Source organism: Gasterosteus aculeatus, chromosome 3 (assembly GCF_964276395.1).
Source record: "Gasterosteus aculeatus chromosome 3, fGasAcu3.hap1.1, whole genome shotgun sequence".
NCBI lineage: Eukaryota > Metazoa > Chordata > Actinopteri > Perciformes > Gasterosteidae > Gasterosteus > Gasterosteus aculeatus.
Window position 1 is genome coordinate 7,654,738 of NC_135690.1, and position 19,919 is coordinate 7,674,656.

Here is a 19,919-nt window from a genome sequence, read left to right on the forward strand (position 1 = left end):
GAAGTAAAAATAGAACTGTAAACTAATTAATTGTGGATTAAATGAACTAAAGCTGCAAGCAGCGTTGGACGGGTCCTCGCTACTCCCCACGTTGGGCCACTGGCCGGACGGCTAGAAAAGAACTCCTGCGCAGTCAGTCGCCGTTAACCGTGTGGAGCGACGCAAATTGTCATACATTACCAAACTTTCTCTTCAATCTCATTCACCAGCCAACTTCTAATCAATTTCTGATTAGATTTAAAAGGAAACAATCAATAGTTTCATGATCATTTCTCTTCAGATGGAGAGTACACATCCCCAAGGTGTCACTTTGGTATAACCTGGACATTCTGATGTACCATTTCAAAGTTAAAGCCTCTCAAAATACCAAAATACCATACATGAGCCAACTTCAAACCTTCAAAATCTTTCATGGGACTACTTCTGGACAATTTCAGATTAGATTTAAAAGAAAACAATCAATAGTTACATGATAATTCCACTTCAGGCAGAGAGTACACCTCCCCAAGGTGTGACTCTGTGATAAACAGGACATTCTGATCTACCATTTTAGAAATTGAAAGGCTCTCGATATGTCACCTTCATTGTTTACTGGACACTAGAACATGTGCCTTCCTGTTACCAGTAGGTGGCACTATGACTTTGATTCCGCGTTACATGTCTTCAGGGCCAGAGTCTCATCAAACATGTGTAAATTGGAGGATCTGATCATGTGGAGTAGAGTTGGAACCAGTGGCGGCTGGTCCATTGAGGTCAATGGCGCGTGGCCCCACCAAAACATTTACAGTTTTAGTTTATATTAAAAAAACATTTTACATATACTGTAGTCAATATTTGTGTTTTTGAAACATGGATTATGTACCCGGTAGTATTTGTAAATGAAGAAATCTGCGCAAAATATATGCTTTTCCGTCCTCTCCGCGTGTCTGCATGTCTCAGCTGTTTTTGCCATGTTCCTATAATATCATAGGAAGGTGCCTTTTGATTTGGGGGGGTAGTAGTCAGTCTGCGGGTGCTCTCTGTCCGCTGGCTTCGGTCAGTTATCAAAACATTGGTCAAATGACTCGTTTCAGACTCAATAAATACAGAATCCCTTTGTGAAGCCGCGCATTAAGACGCACATCACTTTCTCTAAGACGCTGCGCTACTTGCAAGTCGCTGTGATCTGCGAGATTGTCAATAAAGTTAGAAAAAAAACATGTACGGCAAACCCACGGTCACGAAGATACTCATTTAACGTCACATAGTATTTGCATGTCGCTAATACCCAACTGAGATCGGCTTATGCCGATCTGACAAAGGATCCGACCACCGATCTCCGCAAACTACCACTTTTCGCACTCGGCCCTACTGAGAAAGCTTCAATCGCGATGTGCACATCAGTCTTTTCATGGCCGAGACGTTCTTTAGTAACGACGATAATCGCTCAGACATGACGTCAGTCGTTCAGCCGTCGCCTAGCAACCGCTGCTATGACGCCACGCATGACGTTGGTCGATTCCTTTGATCTCTGAGACCAGTTTCATGATCAGATCATTTTGCATTGCAACGCATTGGAAGCAGTCATGGATGTGTTCAGGTCCTGCTGTGTATGGATGTGCAAACCTAATTGGAAAGAGACATCAAAGGATGACTTAAAATGGAGCATAATGTCAATGATCGAGTGCTTTTCATACAGGATGAGAGAGAATCAGTGGAACAACTTGGAGAAATGCATCTCAGATGTGTCCATTGAAATGATGTTGACAAAACTGCTTATGGATATAATAAGAGCGTTATCCAAAGAATGCCTCAACTGTTTAGTGAGGACTGGCAATTTGAAGCCATTCACTGAAAGTCAATTTCTAGATGAGATGTTGACTCAAAGTTTCAAAGATATTCTGCAAGTTGAAGACAACGTCGAGTCTACAAGCTCAAAATGCTTGAATGACATGATACTTACAGAGGTTTTAAGAAATGCCAGGAGTTTTTACGAAAATGAGAAACATACTTTTCACCTAGAGCACATCGTTCCCCATGAACAACTCAAGATGATGGTTACATTTGCCTGCATAATGTTGTGGGAGTTCACTGCAAAGATGAAACAGACGTCCATATTTCGGGTACGAAGAAAGAGAATGGCTTTGAACAAAGAGCTGGTGCCAGTCAACCAAGATGGTGTTGAGAAATCAAAGGCTCCAGACTATGTCCCATCAAGCTGCCAGACTCGGTCAGAAAGAGCTCAATCTATAGAAGCATTCATTCTGAGGGAGTTGAACGAGAAAATGGATCCTTTATTGGATGACACGCCGAAAAGACATTTCCACAGCTTCTTCAGAGCACAGGTTCCCTGGGACGTTTGTGAAAAACTATATGAGATGTTAGAGACAGGTGTATTTCAATGTGCCAATCTCGAGAAGTTTTATACCGGGTGCTTCATTGAAACATGGCTGAATCACATACTGGATCAAATTCAGGAAAACTTCAGGAAGGACGAAGAATACTCCCCCATATTGATGGGTGATATACAACCCTTTGTGTCAGACCTGGTGAAGTGGGCTAACAATGAACGAAAGCATGAAACTCACGACTATGTTTTGGAAACCTGTGCAATGGCAACACGTCTGAAAGATGACCTCTCCAAAAGGATTCAGATGACACAACTGGATGTTGTCGAGGAAAACAAGATGGATGAAGAGATTTTAGAAGAAGTATATATCTTTATGAACATGTTGAATTTATTCAACAACGATCAGGGTCTCAGGATGGTTGATGAAATTATCTCTAAAGCACTGGTTTTAAAGATAATTTCATCTACGAGTAATGATGAGGCCACAAATTCACAAAGTTCAGAAGTTCCGTTAAAAGAGCTTTGTTCACCACAGTTGTTGGTCGACCACCAGAGCAGCGTTCCTCCAAACTCTCCTGTACAATCTGCACAGGATAACACAGGGCAGGAAAGAAAAAAGCGTTATATTGAGTCGATCATAGAGAATCTGGTTTGGGAGTTAGCATGTAACTTCAATACTGAAAGTTGTACCAGTCAACTCAGGGTCATCATTCAGTGTCTGGTTGGAAAGATTTTGTCCGTAGTAAAGGAACTGGACTTTCATGTCAAACTAAAATCCCACAAGAACTTGGACGAGAAGATTTACAGGAAGCTGTACAAGATGAAGGGCGGCAGGGCAGATATACTGCTCTGCTTGATATTGGGGGACGTGGAAGTTGAAGATTGCATCATCTCCATCATCAAGGATCACATGAGGCATTCAAAGAGAACCTGCGTCTGCAAGTTCTTCAGCCGCGTGGGCCGAGCCTTTAGAGTCTTTAGGAGAGGAAAGAACCGTATAAATCCAATGCCTGACACAGTCTGTGAGACAGTCGTGGAACAGTCTGTGAGAAGTCTGTAAGACAGTCGGTGGGACAGTGTGTGAAACAGCCGTGGAACAGTCTGTGAAAAGTCTGTAAGACAGTCGTGAAAAAGTCACTGAGAAGTTTGTAAGACAGTCGTGGGGCAGTTGTGGGACGGTCGTGAGACAGTCTGTGAGAAGTCTGTAAGACAGTCTGTGACAATCGTGGAACAGTTTTTGAGAAGTTTGTAAGACAATCGTGAGACAGTTGTGGGACAGTCGTGAGACAGTCTGTGAGAAGTCTGTAAGACAGTCTGTGAGACAGTCGCGGAACAGTCGTTGAACAGTCTGTGAGACAGTCGTGGAACAGTCTGTGAGAAGTCTGTAAGACTGTGTTGGAACAGTCTGTAAAAAGTCGTGAAAAAGTCACTGAGAAGTTTGTAAGACAGTCGTGGGACAGTTGTGGGACGGTCGTGAGACAGTCTGTGAGAAGTCTGTAAGACTGTGAGAGTCTTGAAACAGTCTGTGAGAAGTCTGTAAGACAGTCGTGAGACAGTCTGTGAGACAGTCGCGGAACAGTCGTTGAACAGTCTGTGAGACAGTCTAAGATAGTCGTGAGACAGTTGTGGGACAGTCGTGAGACAGTCTGTAAGAAGTCTGTAAGACAGTCGTGAGACAGTCTGTGAGACAGTCGCGGAACAGTCGTTGAACAGTGTGTGAAGAAGTTTGTAAGACAGTCGTGGGGCAGTTGTGGGACGGTCGTGAGACAGTCTGTGAGAAGTCTGTAAGACAGTCTGTGAGACAATCGTGGAACAGTTTTTGAGAAGTCTGTAAGACAATCGTGAGACAGTTGTGGGACAGTCGTGAGACAGTCTGTGAGAAGTCTGTAAGACAGTCTGTGAGACAGTCGCGGAACAGTCGTTGAACAGTCTGTGAGACAGTCGTGGAACAGTCTGTGAGAAGTCTGTAAGACTGTGTTGGAACAGTCTGTAAAAAGTCGTGAAAAAGTCACTGAGAAGTTTGTAAGACAGTCGTGGGACAGTTGTGGGACGGTCGTGAGACAGTCTGTGAGAAGTCTGTAAGACTGTGAGAGTCTTGAAACAGTCTGTGAGAAGTCTGTAAGACAGTCGTGAGACAGTCTGTGAGACAGTCGCGGAACAGTCGTTGAACAGTCTGTGAGACAGTCTAAGATAGTCGTGAGACAGTTGTGGGACAGTCGTGAGACAGTCTGTAAGAAGTCTGTAAGACAGTCGTGAGACAGTCTGTGAGACAGTCGCGGAACAGTCGTTGAACAGTGTGTGAAGTCTGTAAGACAGTCGTGAGACAGTTGTGGGACAGTCGTGAGAGTCTGTGAGACAATCGTGGAACCGTTTTTGAGAAGTCTGTAAGACAGTCGTGAGACAGTCTGTGAGAAGTCTGTAAGACAGTCGTGAGACAGTCTGTGAGACAGTCGCGGAACAGTCGTTGAACAGTCTGTGTGAAGTCTGTAAGACAGTCGTGAGACAGCCGTGGGACAATCTGTGAGACAGTCGTCGAACAGTCTGTGAGAAGTCTTTAAGACAGTCGTGAGACAGTTGTTGGACAGTCGTGAGACAGTCTGTAAGACAGTCGTGAGACAGTTGTGGGACAGTCGTGAGACAGTCTGTGAGACAGTCGTAGAACAGTCTGTGAGAAGTCTGTAAGACATGACCCGGCTCAACGGAAATGACAAAAAACGAGAGAAACACCCCTTCCCCAGCGTCCGCGGCCGTAGCCACACCTCAATATAATTGAACAACAAAACGCCGGTAAAACAATGGTGAAACACTAGGAGGACACTTTTAAGACACTCGTAAAACAACTCGAAAGTCTCTCCGGGACTTTCTGCTGCAGCTCTCCTGCTGCGCTCACTTCCCCCCCTCATCACAGGCTCTCCCATCACGATTTGTGGATTGCCATAATATCTAGAAAGCATCGGCACCCCACAGGGTTGTGTCCCAGGTGTGAAGCAGAAGAAGAAGAAGAAGAAGAAGAAGAAGTCGTGGGGCAGTTGTGGGACGGTCGTGAGACAGTCTGTGAGAAGTCTGTAAGACAGTCTGTGAGACAATCGTGGAACAGTTTTTGAGAAGTCTGTAAGACAATCGTGAGACAGTTGTGGGACAGTCGTGAGACAGTCTGTGAGAAGTCTGTAAGACAGTCTGTGAGACAGTCGCGGAACAGTCGTTGAACAGTCTGTGAGACAGTCGTGGAACAGTCTGTGAGAAGTCTGTAAGACTGTGTTGGAACAGTCTGTAAAAAGTCGTGAAAAAGTCACTGAGAAGTTTGTAAGACAGTCGTGGGACAGTTGTGGGACGGTCGTGAGACAGTCTGTGAGAAGTCTGTAAGACTGTGAGAGTCTTGAAACAGTCTGTGAGAAGTCTGTAAGACAGTCGTGAGACAGTCTGTGAGACAGTCGCGGAACAGTCGTTGAACAGTCTGTGAGACAGTCTAAGATAGTCGTGAGACAGTTGTGGGACAGTCGTGAGACAGTCTGTAAGAAGTCTGTAAGACAGTCGTGAGACAGTCTGTGAGACAGTCGCGGAACAGTCGTTGAACAGTGTGTGAAGTCTGTAAGACAGTCGTGAGACAGTTGTGGGACAGTCGTGAGAGTCTGTGAGACAATCGTGGAACCGTTTTTGAGAAGTCTGTAAGACAGTCGTGAGACAGTCTGTGAGAAGTCTGTAAGACAGTCGTGAGACAGTCTGTGAGACAGTCGCGGAACAGTCGTTGAACAGTCTGTGTGAAGTCTGTAAGACAGTCGTGAGACAGCCGTGGGACAATCTGTGAGACAGTCGTCGAACAGTCTGTGAGAAGTCTTTAAGACAGTCGTGAGACAGTTGTGGGACAGTCGTGAGACAGTCTGTAAGACAGTCGTGAGACAGTTGTGGGACAGTCGTGAGACAGTCTGTGAGACAGTCGTAGAACAGTCTGTGAGAAGTCTGTAAGACATGACCCGGCTCAACGGAAATGACAAAAAACGAGAGAAACACCCCTTCCCCAGCGTCCGCGGCCGTAGCCACACCTCAATATAATTGAACAACAAAACGCCGGTAAAACAATGGTGAAACACTAGGAGGACACTTTTAAGACACTCGTAAAACAACTCGAAAGTCTCTCCGGGACTTTCTGCTGCAGCTCTCCTGCTGCGCTCACTTCCCCCCCTCATCACAGGCTCTCCCATCACGATTTGTGGATTGCCATAATATCTAGAAAGCATCGGCACCCCACAGGGTTGTGTCCCAGGTGTGAAGCAGAAGAAGAAGAAGAAGAAGAAGAAGAAGAAGAAGAAGAAGAAGAAGAAGAAGAAGAAGAAGAAGAAGAAGAAGAAGAAGAAGAAGAAGAAGAAGAAGAAGAAGAAGAAGAAGAAGAAGAAGAAGAAGAAGAAGAAGAAGAAGAAGAAGAAGAAGAAGAAGAAGAAGAAGAAGGCAGTCGTGGGGCAGTTGTGGGACGGTCGTGAGACAGTCTGTGAGAAGTCTGTAAGACAGTCTGTGAGACAATCGTGGAACAGTTTTTGAGAAGTCTGTAAGACAATCGTGAGACAGTTGTGGGACAGTCGTGAGACAGTCTGTGAGAAGTCTGTAAGACAGTCTGTGAGACAGTCGCGGAACAGTCGTTGAACAGTCTGTGAGACAGTCGTGGAACAGTCTGTGAGAAGTCTGTAAGACTGTGTTGGAACAGTCTGTAAAAAGTCGTGAAAAAGTCACTGAGAAGTTTGTAAGACAGTCGTGGGACAGTTGTGGGACGGTCGTGAGACAGTCTGTGAGAAGTCTGTAAGACTGTGAGAGTCTTGAAACAGTCTGTGAGAAGTCTGTAAGACAGTCGTGAGACAGTCTGTGAGACAGTCGCGGAACAGTCGTTGAACAGTCTGTGAGACAGTCTAAGATAGTCGTGAGACAGTTGTGGGACAGTCGTGAGACAGTCTGTAAGAAGTCTGTAAGACAGTCGTGAGACAGTCTGTGAGACAGTCGCGGAACAGTCGTTGAACAGTGTGTGAAGTCTGTAAGACAGTCGTGAGACAGTTGTGGGACAGTCGTGAGAGTCTGTGAGACAATCGTGGAACGAAGAAGAAGAAGAAGAAGAAGAAGAAGAAGAAGAAGAAGAAGAAGAAGGAGAAGAAGAAGAAGAAGAAGAAGAAGAAGAAGAAGAAGAAGAAGAAGAAGAAGAAGAAGAAGGAGGAGGTGTGACAAAATCTGTAGTCACGTCTTATCCAGCCGTCTGAGGCAGACAGCTTGTCTGAGGAAAATGTCACAGCCCATCACCCACACTACGTGGCAGGGCGGAAGGCCATGAAAACAGGTACAGAGGTCTATATGATTGAAGGACTCAAAACACCTCCAATGTGCTTGATATTAGATCACCTGTTATCCAATTGTTTATTAGAATGCTGATAGTGTTTCATGTGCCATTAGTTTTGAAATAGTTGATATTTGAGATGCTCAAACCTCTATTAATGGTTGTGGATGACAAGAGTCATTTTATTTTGTTGAACTTTTTCCTTATGCTGTAGAGATGTTCTCCCCAGTCCCATTGGCTATTCTCTCCATGTTCTCCTGCTCCTTTGCTGTGGACTGTGGAGGAAGGAGAAGGAGCAGGGGAAAAGGAACACACTGCAGTTTTGAGCGAATGCAAGCAGCAGGAGCAGAGGCAGAAGCAGACGCAGCACCAGCAGAAGCAGACGCAGCAGAGGGCAGCTGGAAGTCAAAGACGTCTGTACCGGTGGACTAATTACGCGCAGGACTTCTGCTGTGGTGATCAATTTGGACGGACTATTTTAGCTTTGTTATATATTTTAATCATTGTATTAAAATAAATAATGTTAAATTAATATTTCTGCCCTTGTCTCCTCTTGGGTCATTGTTCCACTGCTCTCCCCCAAACAAACAAACCTTGTTTTTAATTATTTATTTCGAGTTCCTCGGGCTCTTAGCCCTTACCTACATGGCGTTGGCAACACACACTTTTAAAAAAAAACCTTGCCCGCTGACAGATGCACAAGATGACCCTAGTGGACGAGGTGCAATCATACCTCAGGATGTTCGAGGCGATGGCGGAGGCGTGTGCATGGCCGGCAGACGATCCACCTGTTGCTGCTCCTGACCGGGGAGGCGCAGACAGCCGCCCTGGGTCTGCCACCCGGGACCAGGCATGTTTATACCGACGTAAAGAGGGCCACCATGGACCGGCTAGGGCTCTCCCCCGAGGAGCACAGGAGGCTGTTTCAGGAGCAGGTCCTGTAAGGTCAGCCGCCTCGGACCTCTGCCTGGGTACCGCTACGCTGGAGGCCGCCGTCACCCTTGCTGAGGACCACCTTGATCCTGGCGGGCAGGGAGAGGGCGGTCGGCCGACCGCGTCAGCACAGCCAGTCCACACGCCGCGAAGGAGGTCCCAGCAGCCAGTCGTGGCGGGTCACGGGTTACCAATCCCTCAGGCCTGGCCGGCACTCTCCCCGACCTAGGCTCCTCAACCGTCAGGGCAGGAGTGTTGGAGGTGCGGGCAGCCCGCACACTACCAGCGGGTAGTGCCCACTGATGGAGGTGGGCCAGACGGTGCGAGTTGCCGGGAACTCCAACATCCTCCCCCGGTCCAGGAGTGGCACACTGCGTTCCAGTAAGGATCCAGGGGCGTACACATCAGGCGATGGTGGATTCGAGCTGCACGCAGTCTATGATTCACCAGAGGCTGGTTCGACCCGGGGAATTGGTGGAGGCATCACGGGTGAGTATTAAGTGTGTGCATGGGGATATTCACGATTACCCAGTGGTGCCTATAGAGATTAGATAAATGTGATTACTGAGCTTTGTAATGCTTAAAGAAGTGCATTGGTAGTTTGAAACAGAAGAAAATGGAACTAAACAGGATTCTCTTTTTGGTCAACTAAGTTCTCCACTCTAAGGCCGTCATGCACATTGCAATGGAAGCTCACAAGAATGCTGGATAGTCAGAGACTACCAATAAATTGATGGGTCTTAACGTCTCAAAAGAGTGTGGAGATCATTCCCAGACAGTTATACATGTAGTGATTGATGTATTTTTTTAAATATTTTTGAACATTGACTTACTAGCAACAAAACAACACCAGAGACATTAAACTTTCTTTGAATATTAATATCCAAACCTTGTAAGTGCTGTACAGCATGTCAATGGAGAGGTTGGCTCAAGTTTTGTCTAAACCTATAATACCACTTATACTGCTTTTTTTATTTTTACTTATCTGTGAAACAATTAAAGTGATCAAATCAATGCAGTGGACTAAAATGTGCAATGTTGAAAGTGTGGCTGTTTGCAGTAAGTATCTCGTCCCTGTCCCTTTAAGAACAGGCGCGCAGTGGATCCGGAAGCAAGTGGAGCCTGATCAGCTCAAGCTCCACCCTTCTGCATAAACCAGACTTAAAGGGATGTATTGGAAATTCTGGCGATTCACAACTATAATACAGACTAGTGTATCAAAAGCGTTGGTTGTCTTTATGTTTTCCTCGACAATACAGTTCTTCGCCTTAATTAAGTCCCATGTAAAAACGGAAACCTATTGCTTATGAGAATGGGGGATACAAGAAGTAACCTGGCAACAAACTGTCACCTTCCGGCGCGGGAAAAATCGTAAACAACACACACTGCAGAAGAAAGCACTTCGATGGATGTTTCTATCATGATGGTTACGGACTAATTCAGTAGCGAAACTAAACTAATGTTTCATTGTTAAGGTCAGGCAACTATCGTGTTGCAATAACTTGATTAAGCTTTCGCTTGATATGTCTTCTCTATATGTCAATACTAAAGATGTAAACTAGTTAATTCAAGTTAACATTAATGTTATTTAAATGTGACAGATTCACCTTGAGTCATTGACCCTGTTAACCATGGATCGATACAACGAGGTGAAGCTTCAGCTGAAAAGCTGGGAGCAGAGGTTTGTTAAAGACCACCAGAGGAAACCAAACAAGGTAATTTAAACTAAACGTTAGACGAGAATCAGAGCAAGGTAATGTCAGTCCGTGTCTATAGAACGATGACGCATTTTGTATAAATGGCTTGTCTTTTTTATTCTTTATTATTTGGGTTTGGTTGTTGTTCTGTTCCACAAGACATGCCACATACTGCTACAGAGACCGTTGTTGTTAGTTAGTTTCCTCTTGTTCAATAACATGTGACTTTCATTTCCAGGAGGACATTGACCAAGCTCCAGAGGAGACAAGAAGTGAGTAGAATTAATCATTTTCAACACCAACAAAGAGAAGTCCGTCTCTAGAATAGAGTATAAGTATAACGCACGATGCTCGGTGTGTCTCAATTGCAGAGCTGTATAAAGAATACCGCGGTTTGAAAGAAGCCAAAGAAAACGGCAGCACTGACGGAGCCAGCGGTCGAGCGGAGCAGAGCACATCTACAGCTGGGATCAAAACTGTCCAGAAGGTAGTTTGTGACTCCAGGTGTTTATTGTAAAAAATAAACAAACATAGACGAAGTAAGGCAAATTCGTTTTATGTGTCCGTCACTATCGGCTTGTTGTTGTTCCACGTAGGAGGCCGACTGTTGGGGTTCCCATCTGAACCGCGGTTCACTTCCTACATCTTCTCCCCGATTGACACCTGAAGACAGAGGCAGTCTTATGGCTTCGGCCCAGTACTACGGCTTAAAGCTTAAAAACAACCTGGCGACACTCTGCAAGGTGAGACACACACGCACACAACTGGACCATGCCACATGATGGTAAAAGAGAGCGAGCAGCGCAATGAAGAACCTCCGCCACCTCACCTGAGATCTGGCTGAGTAAAGATAATCTCTTTGTTTCATTTTGATATTGCAGGAGAGACCTCTCTCACTGAAGAAACCTGTCCGTCCCGGTCGGCTGCCTCTAAACTCTGTGAAAGACGGACAACGTGGACAGTCAAACAGCTCTGTTGCTGCAGCTGGACTGATCGCTTCCTGTAACCCCAAATCCAGCCCTTTGACACCGAGGTAATGAAATGCAAGAAGGTATTAGGCAAGAAGCTTAGCTGCCTGTCGGCCATGCATTATTTGCAGATAGAAATGTAACCCCATTTTATTAAGATAGCATTGTTTAGTTTATTAAATACATTCCCTAGTCCCTGGGGACATCTAAGAATAGAATAGAATGACCGAAAAATGTTTTCTGTTTATGTTTACAGAAGATTGACCAGTGGCCTGCGGTCCCTGGTTTCCAAGACGCCCCAGAAAGTGGAGCCTGAAGAGTCATTTCAACCATTTGAACCTCTTAGAGATTCCAGTGAAGAACTTGCAGGTGCTGCCAGCGGTTGTGGTACGACAAATAATATAAGTATTGAAAGTAGTACTAGTAAAGTTATTGGTTCACAAAATCCAAATGTCCCTTGTCCAGCTCCCTCTCCGGCCAGACCTTCTGCCTTGTTGTCGTCGGTATCTTCTTCACCCGGTGCAGGAAGTTCAAGACGAGCCGATGAAACTTCAGGAACGCCACATAAGGGCGTTGGCGAGACGGCTGTTGGAACTTTGATGAGCTTGAGAGGAAGCGCCCAGGTTCTTGGAGGTTGCAGAAGAGGAATTGGAGTAAGTGGCCTGGGAGGAAAGTCCTCTCCCGCCAGCAGACTGAGTTTTGTTGACAGGAAGTGGCTGGAGAGGTGTCAGGTGTTTGGAGAGATGGGAGCTGAGGTGAAGCCCGGAGCAGGAAACCAGGAGGTCGAGCAAGAGAACGGAGGTGAGGGAGAAGGTGGAAGAGAAACTGAAGGAAAAATACAAACGGATGACAAAGTGGAGGGACAAGAAAAGGATGCAGAGGTAATAAGAAGAGCGGTGAAAGACTTGGAAAGTGACAAAGCGTTTAAGGGCATCACAAGTGAAGAAACAGTCTGTGCGGCGACATCTTCTCATCAAAGCACTGGAAAAAAACGAGGAGAAGGAGGAGGGGAAGAAAAGGCAAAAAGGAAGGGAGGTGAATATATGGAGAAAGAATTGACGCCCCCTTTAACGGCAGAAGACGACAATAAAACTAGTAACAGATCCAAAGATACCAAAAAGAAGGGAAGAAAAAGGCAGAGAGAGGGGGAGAAAGAGGAGGGAGACACGGCAGAGGAGGGAGGAGTGAAGAAGAGGCGTAGAAATGTCAAAAAGACAGAGGAGAGCTCCAATATAAACCCAAGGCCAGTTCATGCAGGCGGGAAGAAAAGGAGAGCCAAGAAAAAGGGAGACGAAGATGAGGAGGAAGAGGAAAAGAAAGAAACCAAAGAACCAAAAAAGGTTGGTTAGTTAGTTTGTATTCATCTTTACACAGTGTGAATGCTGTGCGAGGTGAGTTAAACACGTTCTTACTCCTCTCAAGGTTCCTCACGAGAACTTGTTAGGAGAGATAGAGGAGGAATATGCAGCCAGGACAACGTATCGCACTCCGCCGGTCAAAGCCAGGTGAGGGCCAGAACCCGTCCCGCTGGAAAGCATCTTTGATTTGTATTCTGTGTACAAACAATCCTTTCTTTTGTACAGCGGCAAGAAAGGCTTAGAGGGTAACTTTGTGAAGATCAATCTGAAGAAGAAGTCTCACGTCAAAGGATACGCCGTCAGAGGTGCAGGTCTACGGAAGCAGGTACGTTTTGATGTGTCTCGGATGGATCCGTAATGATTAGAAAGGTCATGAATGCCATTGCGTTGTGTATTTCCTTGTCTTAAATCAGCTTTGTTTAAGCCTTAACACAATGTCCTTTTTGAAGAATTTGAGATTCGTCAAGGAAATCTAAAGCAGCAGTTTCTCTGAGGTGTCACACAAATGTGTTGTCATAAATAGTTTCTGTGTATTTCAGATGTACATGCAGAAGTTCCAGCTGAAAGGCGAACCCTTTGGTGGAGGCGGAGGTTTTTTTGGCAGAGGACGGAGGGGTGGATTCAGAGGGGGGATCAGTCGACAGGGAGACACCTGTTTCAAGTGTGGAGGGACCGGACACTGGTCTATGGACTGCAAGGGACCAGGTAACACAAAGGAAACAAAGACTCTTTTAGTTCTGCTGGTTTGGCAGACAAAATAAAAACTCAAAGCAGCTGCAGTTAGACATCGGGTTCCCTGAAACAGGTTTTTTGTTCATTAACCTATTATTCATTTCGTCAACTAGAGCATATTGAAAACGTGATCAGACCACTAAATGCACACAGCAAGCTGAACACGCCAGGAACACGCCATGCTGAGGGCAGCATAATATCACCTCTGGATCGCATGTGTTGATCACATCTGTTTCGCAGCCCCTCCCACTCCTGTTGCCGAGGACCAGCCTGCCGAGGAGGAGCCGTTTGAACTGCCCACACTGGAAGAGGTTGCCAGGGCAACCGGCACGCTACAACCTCGGCCACACGGTGCGCCCGTTGAACTTAATGTTACTGAGCATTCTGCTTTCTGATCCCAACTCCTTGAGATGAAGGTTTGTCTTGTTCGATAAACAACATCATATGTTGTTACAAATGTCCAAGAATATTTAATGCAACATAAATCAACCACTCAAAATTCAGCAATTTGTTAGGTTTACGTCAACATTTGGCTATAGTAAGCTATACAACAGCGCACAATTTCGACCGAACAAGATAATAATTGAATATAGTATTTGTTGCCGTATCACAGATGTTTATGAGTATGTTTTTTCCGTGTGTTCCAGCGGCGTCTCCCAGTATCACAGAGGAGCAGCCGCACAAAGAAACGGAGGTGGACAGTGAGCACAAAGACGAGGTGTTGCTGAATGTCATCCGTCCCGAATACGAGCGCCCCGCCCCTCCGCCACCGATGGAACCGCTTTATCCTCTTACAGACGATGGCAAAGTCCAGGGTAACGCCTCTTTTTCATGCTTACGGTGAAGAGCAGGGTGCAAATGGGCCAAACTGTACATTTGCTCAAAGATGAAGGTTTTCCTTGAATTTGTTTTAGAAACCCCCGCTGAGGTTTACGCAGCTCTGACAGAAATTGGCTATCAGTCCTTCAGACCGGGACAGGAGGAAGCCATCATGAGGATCCTGTCAGGTATTCACTGCTCTCTCTCGTATACAAACAGACACATCTGTACCCCTATAACTTCTGTTCATGTTTGTCTCTCTCGCTCTCTTGTTCCTGCAGGTCTCTCTACCCTCGTAGTGTTGTCAACGGGGATGGGTAAATCGTTGTGCTATCAGCTCCCAGCCTTCCTGTTCGCTAAGAGATCGAAAAGCATCGCTTTGGTCATTTCACCTCTGGTCTCCCTCATGGACGACCAGGTAGTCGGTCACCTTCTCTCTGTCGCACAAACGAAAAGACTTCACACAAACTGAGAGGATTCTCTCTCATTTTGAGCAGTGATGCTGTCAACTAATGTGTCCTGTGTGTGTCCTGTGTGTGTGTGTGTGTGTGTGTGTGTGTGTGTGTGTGTGTGTGTGTGTGTGTGTGTGTGTGTGTGTGTGTGTGTGTGTGTGTGTGTGTGTGTAGTTGTCTGGCCTTCCAGACAATCTGAAGGCGGCCTGCATCCACTCCAACATGACGATGAAACAGAGAGAAGCTGCCATAGAAAAGGTAACAGACAAAGCAGCGAGACTTCAGAGTCGGCGGAATATGGACATTTGTAGGTGTTGAACTCCAACATCTTCCTGCGTGTCTCAAAGAGTGAAAAGTTATTTCTCAATTTCAAATCTAGAATCAAAAGCCATCTGAACGTCTGTTTAGAGATTTAATGTAAAAAGAGCCCTAAAAATAGTATTTATTTTCTGTAATTTATCCAGCAGCATTTCAATAGTACAGCAATGCACAGAGAAATCGTAAACTGCCATGTGTTATTAATGTGTTTGGTAGTATTTTCTGCCTATAATGTGTCCTTCCTTTGTTTCTGCAGGTGAAGTCAGGCCAGGTGTGTGTGTTGCTCCTCTCTCCAGAGGCACTGGTTGGTGGAGGCGGTTCAGGTTCAGGCTGTCTGCCCTCGGCTCAGGAGCTCCCTCCTGTGTCCTTCGCCTGTATAGACGAAGCTCATTGTGTCTCTGAGTGGTCTCACAACTTCAGACCGTGCTACCTCAGACTCTGTGAGGTGGGTTAATGGCTTAAGTCTTTAGTGTAAAAAAAAAAAAGAGTATTGTGGTGTTTATAAATCTCAGAGGGGCTTTTCAAGGTTAGAACACTAGATATTAAGAAAAATATGTCTTTATAACTGAGGTTATTCTGAGGTGCCTGTGGGGTTTTCATCCATCTGCTTCCTTACCAGATGATGCAAACTGTCCTAAAAGCTGCACCTTGTCTTTGTGTTCGTAGGTCCTGAGGGAGCGGTTGGGAGTGCAGTGCTTGCTGGGACTCACGGCCACGGCCACACTGTCCACCGCTATGGACATCGCACGACACCTGGACATCACCGATCAAGACGGCATTGCGGTGCGATCCGCAGCTGTGCCTCCCAACCTGCAGCTGTCCGTGTCCATGGACAGAGAAAAAGATCAGGTGTGATGAGTGGCATGTGTCCCCGCGCGACAGGAGGCACATGAAAGTCGCACTGGGTTGGAATAAACTTTGACCTCTGTAAATGTGTAGCGTACAATCACTACCTTCCTGACCTTTCTCCCCCCCCCATGCTCGTCTTTGTAGGCTCTGGTGTCTTTGTTGAAGGGCGATCGTTTTGGTTGCCTGGACTCCGTCATCGTCTACTGCACCAGAAGACAGGAGACGACCCGTGTGGCGGCGCTGCTGCGGACCTGCCTGAACGGAGTGCTGGTGAAAGAAAACAAAGAAACCAACAGCGGCGGTCAGACGCTACACAACCCCTTAGGACAGAGGAAGAAAGATCTGGGTAAAGGCCCAATGATTCGTGTCTTTGACGCCTTTACCGTCCGTCTGAAAGCATTTACTTGACCCGATCGTTTGTAACCTCCCGCACTTTGACTCAACGTCCCTGTCTTGCTGCACCGCGTTTCTGCGTCTAGCGAGGAAGAAGATCCGTAAGCCGCTGAAGTGGCAGGCGGAGTCGTACCACGCCGGCTTGTCGGCGTCGGAGCGCCGTCGCGTCCAGAACAACTTCATGTGCGGGGAGCTACGGCTCGTGGTGGCCACCGTGGCGTTTGGCATGGGCCTCGATAAATCTGACGTCCGCGGCATCATCCACTACAACATGCCTAAGGTGGGTAGAGCAAAGAGAAACGTTGTCATCGCAACGGAGATTTGACGTGTAACGGCGGCAGGTTTGTTAACAAGAGAAAACATAAAACACAGATGGAATTTGCCTAGTTTTTCTGCTCTGGTAGATGTTAAAATGTCCATTTAATAAACTTGAAACAATAGGTTGTTTCCTTTAGTGGTGGTAACTGTTTGACTCTTTCAGAGTTTTGAGAGCTATGTCCAGGAGATCGGGAGGGCGGGAAGAGACGGAGATCCAGCACACTGTCACCTGTTCCTGGACCCTGAGGTGAGACTAATTGAATTATCTGACTATTTGTAGTCAACCCATTCACTGTAATAAAAACTCCAATTTGTTTCGTCATGTAAAGCATGCATTGTGTAACACTAAACACTAATACCTTGTTTTGAACTTTTTCCGTAGGTATTAGTTATATTATGTCAGCTATATTTCACAAAGGCTATGATCTTCTTTTCTGTGCCGCATCCTTTCTGTCTTCCTCATACAAACAGTATAATTTGTCACACATAACAGTATAAAATGAGACAAATGTATTCATCTATAATTCAACTGAATTCTCTCCCGTCGTGGCTCGGTGGTCTTCTTTAGGGCCGTCACCTGCAAGGCTCAGCATATTTTGGGTATAAACGCTTTGTGTGTCCGTAGGGTGGGGACCTCCATGAGCTCCGGCGCCACATCTATGCGGACACAGTGGACTACTACACAGTTAAGAAACTGGTCCAGAAAGTTTTCCCTCCGTGTAAATGTAAACAGATACACAAGAAACAGCAAGAACAACTTGAACTAGAAAAGGTAACTTCCCCTCTGTGTGTGTGTGTGTGTGTGTGTGTGTGTGTGTGTGTGTGTGTGTGTGTGTGTGTGTGTGTGTGTTTGGTTTAAATATTGTTCAATACGTTGTGGCAGTAAAACAATAAAACTAAACTGTCTTTGTGTGAAGGACATCGAAGATTCAGAGCTGATGGAGATGATGGACGCGTGTGATCAGGAGAGCAGCCTGTATGCTCACACTCAGCAGCACACAGTACACACAGACACTCCGGCACTCTCTACCGCGCAGGTCCTTCTTCTTTCACCCAACAAAAGACCATTGAAATGCAGTAAACTGATTTTTTTTTTTTTTTTTAAACAAACCCAAATAACGTGACGTTGTTTTAACTGCAAGGAGTCGTCGCACACCGATGCAGCGGGAACGTCCCCCGAGGGCCAGCGAGAGGATGGAGGTGACCAAGGGGAGAAGAAGAAAGAGCAGACCGCTGAACAAAAAGCTGCCGGTTCCACGCGGCGCACGGACGTGGAGGCGGAAGAAGCTGCCGGTTGGCGAAGGGACCAGGAAGAGGAAAGCAGCGATTGGCCCAGAGAGCGGGTGTGTCACACGCACGAGAGAGCGATTCCCATTCAGGAAACCGTGGAGGCTCTGGACATCACAGAGGAAGGTGAGTGGGGGAGGCCACAGAAGGGCACGCACCATCAACATAAAGCGCAAAACGAGTGGTGTTGACCTACGGACTCATTCAACACATTCGTTTTAGGTGTAGAAACGCTGCTCTGCTACCTGGAGCTGCATCCCCAGCGCTTTGTCGAACTTCTCCACCCGACGCTTTCTGTGTGTAAAGTCAGCTGCTACGGTGGACCGAGACAGCTCCAGAAAATCACAAAAATGTAGGACAACTCTGTTTTTGGGAAGGATGCTCTTCCACAGGCCCCTGAAAAGACGCATAAATGCGCAGTTTACATGACATGCGCTGTTCAACCGGTTCACCAGTTGCCACCCGATTGCCGTGGTGTTGGCCAGAAAGCGGATGGCAGGCGAGCGGGTGGAGACCCTGGATCAGCTGGAGTTCGATGTGGTCGAGGTGGCGGACACTATGGGGTGGCAGCTTCCTCTGGTGAAGAGAGGAGTCAGACAGCTGCAGTTGAGCAGTGGTATGTGAATGCACTAAAACAACAGGAAATATTCGCACAAATGGAAACACAGCAGGAAAATCAGGGCATAGTTTGAATGAAATGTCCCACTGTGGTTAATCATACTGGTGCAGTTGGACTGGTTGTGTTCAAGCTGTCCTCTTGGACCACGTTCCTGCATGTTCTGTACTGTATAAATTAAGCCAAATAGAGCCACTTACCGGAGAATCATTAACGTTTCTGGTTCAGTTGGCGGACGCAGCGGAGTCCACGTTGAAATGTCCTCCCTATCGTTCTACTTCCGGTCCTTTGGCGACCTCAGCGACAAGGAGATGGACAGAGTCTGTCAATTCCTCCATAATCGAGTGCTGAACCAAGAGAGAACGCAGCTTTACCAGCTGACTGCCTGCTTCAAGGCCTTCAGGAGGTACACAGCGTCGGTTTAATGCATCGTTAAATGCAATTTCTCAATCGCTTCATTGCCTGGTGTCCATGTGTAACTTTTGCGTGTGCGTCGTGTTGCAGCGTCGCCTTCAAAAGTGCAGAGTCCTGTCTTGAAGATCTGGATGAGAGTCGCAGTCGCCAGCTGAAGGGCCTTCTCTCGGAGTACTTCGACAAGAGGCGAGACCAAGGTGTCGCGCTCGCAGCAGTGGACATCGAGGAGCTCGACAAATACAAGGTCAAACGCACTCGGTGGCTATCCGGAGTCAACAGTTTAAATTCTGTCCTCAATGACGTAGTTTACTTGTGCGTTTGCGTGTTTCTTCAGTTGACGGACTGGGAGAACCAGATCAGAGCGGACATCAGGAGTTTTCTCTCCTACCGAAGTGATGAGAAGTTTTCTGGGAGAGCTGTCGCTAGGATCTTGCACGGCATAGGTGAGGGCACACGGCGCTCACAGTACGTATGCGTAAGGGCGAAACAGGCTTAACTCTGGCTCACAGGCAACTGCAGACTGCATCATTTCGATGAGCTCAAAGAGACGCTTTGCTCTATAACAGCTCTGCACCTCAAGCCCTCTAGAGGGAGGTAGAGGATCAATGAATAAATTGTGAGCGTGGCAATGTGATTGACGGAGCCGAATATCTTATAAATTGTAGCAGTAAGATGATTTCTGTTAAACCAGCAGCAGGTTGTCCTGTGTGGATCCACGTGTGTGTTTCAAGTAGGTCGATGCACCATCTCTGTTTCAGCCAGTCCTTGTTACCCAGCTCAAACCTACGGCAGGGACCGACGCTACTGGAGGAAGTACATCCAGTTCGACTTCAACCAGCTCATCCGACTGTCCACTGAGGAGATCATTCGCTTCAAGTGAGCGACGGGATGCAGATCCACATGTCTGCACTCCTGCCTCATTCACTCACTCCCTCACTTGTACTCTTCAGTCTGGTCTTGATGGATTTAATAGGTTAAAAACTTTCACCCTCGTAACAATTTTATTAAATCATGTTCAATCTATGTTTTGTACAATGTTAGATTTTGATACTAATAATATACATTTGTTTTTCTTTAAAGACTGTAATTAAATAAAATGTTATTCTGTTTTTTAGCTTGGCCTTT

The 19,919-nt window shown here is 46.4% G+C and overlaps 2 protein-coding genes across 5 annotated transcripts; one reads left to right on the plus strand and one right to left on the minus strand.

The window, feature by feature from the left end:
* Nucleotides 1–1,536: 1,536 nt before the first annotated feature.
* On the minus strand, nt 1,537–8,494 carry LOC144405487 (uncharacterized). Its single transcript, XM_078098913.1, has 2 exons — nt 8,429–8,494; nt 1,537–4,711 (listed from the first exon to the last, which is right to left on the minus strand). The coding sequence occupies exons 1-2, from the start codon at nt 8,492–8,494 to the stop codon at nt 3,464–3,466; spliced, it is 1,314 nt and encodes a 437-aa protein (XP_077955039.1). The 3' UTR covers nt 1,537–3,463.
* A 1,170-nt stretch (nt 8,495–9,664) lies between these two features.
* Nucleotides 9,665–19,908, plus strand: LOC120816269 (ATP-dependent DNA helicase Q4). Of its 4 annotated transcripts, none has more exons than XM_078099425.1 (30): nt 9,665–10,048; nt 10,175–10,288; nt 10,509–10,542; nt 10,642–10,757; nt 10,867–11,013; nt 11,152–11,303; nt 11,495–11,625; nt 11,704–12,578; nt 12,661–12,743; nt 12,822–12,921; nt 13,136–13,301; nt 13,569–13,679; nt 13,976–14,143; nt 14,243–14,335; nt 14,429–14,565; nt 14,774–14,857; nt 15,174–15,362; nt 15,584–15,766; nt 15,911–16,112; nt 16,246–16,439; nt 16,641–16,724; nt 17,103–17,249; nt 17,395–17,514; nt 17,620–17,890; nt 17,987–18,116; nt 18,220–18,380; nt 18,609–18,786; nt 18,885–19,038; nt 19,129–19,237; nt 19,553–19,908. In XM_078099425.1, the coding sequence occupies exons 2-30, from the start codon at nt 10,205–10,207 to the stop codon at nt 19,672–19,674; spliced, it is 4,725 nt and encodes a 1,574-aa protein (XP_077955551.1). In that variant the 5' UTR covers nt 9,665–10,048; nt 10,175–10,204; the 3' UTR covers nt 19,675–19,908. The 4 variants fall into 4 exon arrangements, with proteins under 4 accessions (XP_077955551.1, XP_077955552.1, XP_077955554.1 ...); XM_078099426.1 differs by having other exon boundaries at nt 11,495–11,607; XM_078099428.1 differs by lacking the exon at nt 10,867–11,013 and having other exon boundaries at nt 11,495–11,607.
* The last annotated feature ends 11 nt before the right edge of the window (nt 19,909–19,919 follow it).

Excerpts from the sequence above, each read along its gene's own strand:
- LOC144405487 (XM_078098913.1), bottom strand. The coding sequence starts at position 8,494 with ATGCCTGGTCCCGGGTGGCAGACCCAGGGCGGCTGTCTGCGCCTCCCC. Across the intron at positions 4,712-8,428 it reads CCGGTCAGGAGCAGCAACAG|ACTTCTCAAAAACGGTTCCA; the intron begins GTGGATCGTCTG and ends ACTGTCTTACAG.
- LOC120816269 (XM_078099425.1), top strand. The coding sequence starts at position 10,205 with ATGGATCGATACAACGAGGTGAAGCTTCAGCTGAAAAGCTGGGAGCAG. Across the intron at positions 12,922-13,135 it reads GTGCAGGTCTACGGAAGCAG|ATGTACATGCAGAAGTTCCA; the intron begins GTACGTTTTGAT and ends TGTGTATTTCAG. Across the intron at positions 18,787-18,884 it reads TGCTTCAAGGCCTTCAGGAG|CGTCGCCTTCAAAAGTGCAG; the intron begins GTACACAGCGTC and ends GTCGTGTTGCAG.